This window comes from Bombina bombina, chromosome 3 (genome assembly GCF_027579735.1).
Source record: "Bombina bombina isolate aBomBom1 chromosome 3, aBomBom1.pri, whole genome shotgun sequence".
Classification (NCBI taxonomy): domain Eukaryota; kingdom Metazoa; phylum Chordata; class Amphibia; order Anura; family Bombinatoridae; genus Bombina; species Bombina bombina.
In genome coordinates this window covers 86300843-86307010 of record NC_069501.1, presented here as the reverse complement: position 1 = coordinate 86307010, position 6168 = coordinate 86300843, and the positions used below count along the sequence as shown (strand labels likewise).

The following is a 6168-nucleotide window of genomic DNA, read 5'->3' as shown; positions in this document are numbered from 1 at the left end:
GACGGTCAATAAAAGGGGAGGGGTTACGCCCGCCCAGGCGCCGGCTTGGGGGGTCCCCTCCCTTACGAATACAGGCTGAAAATCTCTTATTTCCACAGCTCTCTTTTTGTGCCATTGGGCGTGAACAGCCGGGTGTCACGCTGCAAACACCGAAAGGGGCCTTGACCTGCTGCTGATAGGGGTTAGGTTTAGGGTGAGATGCCGCCAACGGATTGTTAACGAACTTGTTGCCAAGTTTTGGAAGTTAATTTATTTGAGTGCCTGCAATGGTATTAAATATCATCGCAGGCACAAGTTAAATCGTTTATGTTTAAATAAACGTGACCGTGACTTGTCTTTGTTTTTTCTCCCAACTGAGTGTCTGGTCTGTTTATTTCTTATAAGTATAAGGTTTAAAGCAAGTCGTAAGATGGAATAGGGGGTTAAGACCTTAGAGAATTTATGCTTACCTGATAAATTACTTTCTCTTGCGGTGTATCCAGTCCACGGCCCGCCCTGGCATTTAAGTCAGGTAAATTTTTTTTATTTAAACTACAGTCACCACTGCACCCTATGGTTTCTCCTTTTTCTTCCTAACCTTTGGTCGAATGACTGGGGGGTGGAGCTAGAGGGGGAGCTATATGGACAGCTCTGCTGTGTGCTCTCTTTGCCACTTCCTGTAGGGAATGAGAATATCCCACAAGTAAAGGATGAATCCGTGGACTGGATACACCGCAAGAGAAAGTTATTTATCAGGTAAGCATAAATTCTGTTTTTTACATGTTTTTGTCTACTTAACTGCAAAGGGCTCCAATGCATATATATATATGGGTATTTTAATTTGGATTAAATTAAGGGTTGTTAGGTTAGAGGGTTTAGATGTTAGTTTAATACTTTGCATTGTTGGGGGATGGCGGTTTAGGGGTTAATATTTAAGATTGTGCTGTGGACATAATATGCTACTTTGTATCATGTCCGCTCGCACATTAATAAATATGACCCTAAGACCCTGCTCACTCTCAAAACTGATTGCATATTCTCAAGTGCGCTAACCCAACATGAAAATATGAATATTTCACATTCCAATGTTCTTCACATAGAAGAATATGTTATATTTATTCATAAATACATATTTCTACATATATTTCTTTTGTACAAATATATATTTATACCTATATATATATATAATTATATATAGGCATACATATAATACATATATACAGATATATATAGGAATGACTATTTATAAATGCATAGAACAAATTCTGCAGAATATTGGAATGTGAAATATTTACAGTAAATACACGATAAATGATTAATGCATAAATATGTTTTTACATGTTTTTGTCTACTTAACTGCAAAGGACTCCAATGCATATGTATGTACATATACATATATATATATATATATATATATATATATATATATATATATATATATTTACAGTGTGTGTATATATATATATATATATATATATATATATATATATATATATCTGGTTTTGGCATCCAAGCACTCACTGTTTGTTGAAATGCCTGGGTGCAATCTATGGTAGATAGGTAGAAACTTTTCATGTAGAGAAGAGGTACACGCCGCTGACTGCGCACTATCATCAGCCTTGTTAATTGGAGTTAGCATACAGATCGATGGATCTAATAACACTGCAATACTACATTGTAATAATTTGTGTGATTATGGTGAAACTGTGTATGTGCAATACTGTACGTTGTTTTTAAACTTTGCTTTTTTTACGTTGGCCCAGAGGGGGACCTGTAGTCCTGTTGGCGCATGCGCAGTTGCGCTGCTGCGGTTCTATGGTTTCCGGATGTGGCAGAGCGTTTGCACTTGGGGGAAGTAATGGTAGCACTTAAGATGGTGGTAAGTAACATGCATTTTGTAAGTCTGAGGATGGGCTACGGCCCGAAAACGTTAATTGTATGCCTTGTGTATAGTAAAATCTGCTTTATATAAAATTTGGGTTAAATTAAGGGGTGTTAGGTTAGAGGGTTTAGGTGTTAGTTTAATACTTTAGGGGTTTAGGGGTTAATATTTTATTTCGATAGTTTGTGATGTGGGGGGTGTCGGTTTAGGGGTTAATAGTCAAGTTTAGTGTTTGTGATGTCAGGGGATGGTGGTTAAAGGGTTAATAGTTTATTTAGATAGATTGGGTGGCGGTTAAGTAGTTTATTTGGATAGTTTGTGATGTGGGGGGATAGCGGTTTAGGGGTTAATAGTGTAGTGGGAACTTTGCGGTGGGCTATGTGGCGGTTTTGGGGTTATTAGGCTAGGGGCTTATGGTGATTTGGGTTAGCACGCAAGTAGGGTGTTTTTTCACTTTTTTTCTCCATTGATTTCTATGGGGGGATACATGCAAGCGCACACAAGAACTTGTTCTCGTGCTATTTGGGCTAGCGCAAAATACATTTTTATGGAACTTTTAATACCAGTGCAACCGAACTAGCGCAAAAACGCTAGCAGTGTTTTTGTGATTGCAGTGAAAAAAAAATGACTGCACCACTTGTAATCTAGCGCTCAATGTGAAAGAGGTAAATTATGGTTGAACAAACAAATAGCTAAAATTCTAGGTTTTGTTTACGTTCAGAACTTGGATAATTATCTCCGTCCATAAAGGGTTAAATATCGGGTGTAAAAGTTTACTTACCTTGTTTGATAAAGCACAGATTGCATCTTGAAATGCATCAGAGGATGTGGGAAGGATGTATTTAATGCCTCTAAACATTTTTTTCTTATAAACTATGTGCTTCTTATTCTCATAAGTCAATGTTTAATGTGTATATATACAGGTATATATATGTGTATGCTACTGATAAAGTCAGAAATTTGGGTAATCCTAGGATTACCTGGGTAAAACTGACATTACTCTAGTGGCTGTGGGTAAAGGCCAATGTAAGATCCTAGGATAACCCAAACGCTTCTGGATAAAGCTACCCGTTTGCTTAAAGTTTATCACAGCGCTCTGCTGATCACAGCACTCATAACAGCTACAGAACCTAATCTCTAATCACACATATATTCACTTTGCTTTGCCTCCCTTGAAAAAAACAGGCGCTGGAGGCAAAAAAGATAGTGAAGATGGGGGTATAAAAGTGCAAGCATTAGCTTTATCCAGAAGTGTTTGGGTAATCCTAGGTTAATCCCGATGTATGATCTTGCATTGGGCTTTACTCACAGCCACTGGGTAATCCTATGAGACAAAGTGTGTGGGGGGGGGGGGTGTGCTCAGAGGCAACTAGTAGCTGGTAGTAGTTGTAGGCTGTAAACCTGTACAGAGCTGCTTTATTTTGCTGGTTGCAGCTGTGTTTCCCCATATGCTGTTGGCCTCCATGGGACATGAACTGTCTAACTGTCTGAGATAGCCCTGAATATTTCCTAAAACAGATGCTGGCATAGAGTTCTGGCTGTTACTACTGATATATATACACTAATTTCTGAATTTACAAAAAGTAAAAATGAAACTTATACACAGTATTAGTTATATAAACATTTTATTTTGGATTCATAGAACAACTTAGTGATGGATTCAGTTGTTTCACTGGAGAGATGTTAAAGACATTTTTTGTGGACTACAGAAGTGCCATATTCTTTATAATCAGGGGATGTTATCCACATTCTTTTGAAGGATTTCAGGGTAGTAAGGACAGATGCTCCGATCCACACGCTGTATTTTCTATCAGGTGGTGCTTTTATCCCCACTGGCATGCCACTTGGTACCTGGATTTGCATCTCCTTCATTAGTCTCTCATCAAATCCTTTAAAAAGAGTAGAACCTCCTGACAAAAGTACATTACCATACAGATCCTTGCGTATATCAATGCCACATTTCATAATGCTATTAAAGATCATTTTATGCACCCCAGGTGTCTCAAGGCCAATATTAGCTGGGGTAAACATTATCTCTGTAGCGCGGAACCGCTGGTTACCAACTGCAATGACTTTCCCATCAGGAAGTTTATACTCTTTCATGATTTCCTCATGGTTTCTTTTTATTTCCAGTTTTGGATCCAGTGCCACATAGCAGAGCTTCTCCTTTAGCTCCCTTACCATTTCTCTCTCGGCAGTTGTTACAAATGAATGTCCACATTCTAAAAGAAGCCTCATAAAATGTTCTGTGATGTCTCTGCCTGCAACATTAATTCTAGACACTGCATGTGGTAAACAGTAGCCATCATATATGGGCACCACATGGGTAACTCCATCTCCACTATCCAAAACAATGCCGGTGGTACGGCCAGCAGCATATAAGGCTAGAACAGCTTGCACTTCCACATACATGGCTGGGACATTAAAGTTTTCAAACATTATCTCAGCCATCTTCTCACGGTTCTGTAAAGGGTTCAAAGGAGCTTCTGTCAACAGTACAGGTCTCTCACTGGACTTCACACATAGTTCACAATCAAACATGTGTCTCCAGATTTTTTCCATGTCATCCCAAGAGGTAACTATACCGTGCTCAATTGGGTAGTTCAGATTTAAGATTCCTCTTTTGACTTGGGCCTCTTCTCCAACATAATATTCAGTACATCCTGCACCAAGCATTGCTGACTTTCCTTTAGAATGACCAATAATTGATGTAATAATTGATCTTGGAGCCCGGTCCCCAGAAAGTCCAGCTTTACATAATCCTGATCCATTATCAAAGATGACAGCCGGCATCTCTAAAATCTTGTAATCAAACATTATGCTGACGTGATGTTTAAAAAGAATCTATGTAGTGGAGATCCTGGATTCCTGGTGTCACTTCTTATCAGCAGACAGAGAATGTTTACTGCTTATGGTATCAGTGGAATCTTCTGCAGCATTGATTTTTTGTAAAGGCTCACTCACTGGGAAACTAGCAACACTACTATGATGTCACATTTATGATGTCATGTGTCGCATGAAGCTTTATTTGCTGTACTATGCTAGCAAAAACATTTCTAATACTAATGTTGCAAAAACGTTTCAAAGAATAAAGTGATTTGTTAGATCAGATATGCTTAAGAAATGTTATGTTTAAAGCCACATCCTAAACAGGCAACATCTAGCAGTGAAACCTTTTTTTTTTTTCGTATGAATTTTTGTAAATTGCATCAAGAATTCTTAGAATAGTAGTATGTCATTTTTTATTATTTTGAAAACACCAGTAAGTAATTATTCAGCAATAAATATTTTGTAAATTGAAAAAAAAGGCAACCTGATTTTAAAAACTGAAAAATATACTATAGAATAACAAAGCTTTACTTTCAATATATGTGCCTGGTGATATGTGTCTGAAAGAAAAGTAGATTAATAATAAACAGAGTAGTTATTAAATATCTATTGCCAGTGTCATTCACACACAGTGACCCAGTTTACTACAACTAACAGTACAAAGAATACCTACTGGTCTGCAAGGAACACACAGTAAATAATCACAATACCTCAGATCAGATTAATGTCTTGCTGTAGAATACAATCAGCCAACATTTTAAAAACAAATGAACACCTTGTTTGCTGCAGTTGTTTTTAAATAGTCATCCCACTATTTGCCTTGTTTGTATGAGCCAATCCAGACTTGTACTTGAGTATACAAGGATAGCCATGCTCCTTGTATGTTAGCAAACACTATATAATTTTGCAGTTTGCTGAGGCCAGTTAAGGACAAATATTTAGTAGGGGTAGCCTTGAGAAGTTAGCATAGTTTCAAGTTACATGAAAAGACAGTAACATAAATAATTAAAATATATTGAAAAGTTATTTTAACACTTATAATTAAACATTTAGGGCCAGATTACAAGTAGAGTAGCTCAATTGCTAACTCCTCTAGAACTAAGGTTTTTGCACGCATTGGGTAGCGCTTGAATTACAAGTTAAAAGTAAAGCGTTTTGCTGGAGTTCTAACCCAACGCGTGTAATGGTCAAACTTCGATTATCGCGTGCACGTTAACATATTCTCCATGGAAGTCAATGAAGCAAAAAAAATGGAAAAAAAACTAACACCCTGTTTGCAGTCAAACACGATCGCATATTCTCTAGTGCACTAACCCGACATGAAAATATGAATATTTCACATTCCAATGTTCTTCACATAGCAGAATATGTTCTATATATTCATAAATAAATATTTCTACATATATCTGATGGTATTTTGGTACAATATATATCTATACCTATATATATATATATATATATATATATATATATATATA

The 6168-nt window shown here is 37.1% G+C and overlaps 1 protein-coding gene across 1 annotated transcript; it reads right to left on the bottom strand.

Moving 5' to 3' along the window:
- Positions 1-3544: 3544 nt before the first annotated feature.
- LOC128652907 (uncharacterized) lies at positions 3545-4678 on the bottom strand. Its single transcript, XM_053705905.1, has one exon. It carries the CDS (start codon positions 4676-4678, stop codon positions 3545-3547), a length of 1134 nt encoding a protein of 377 aa, XP_053561880.1.
- Between the last annotated feature and the right edge of the window lie 1490 nt (positions 4679-6168).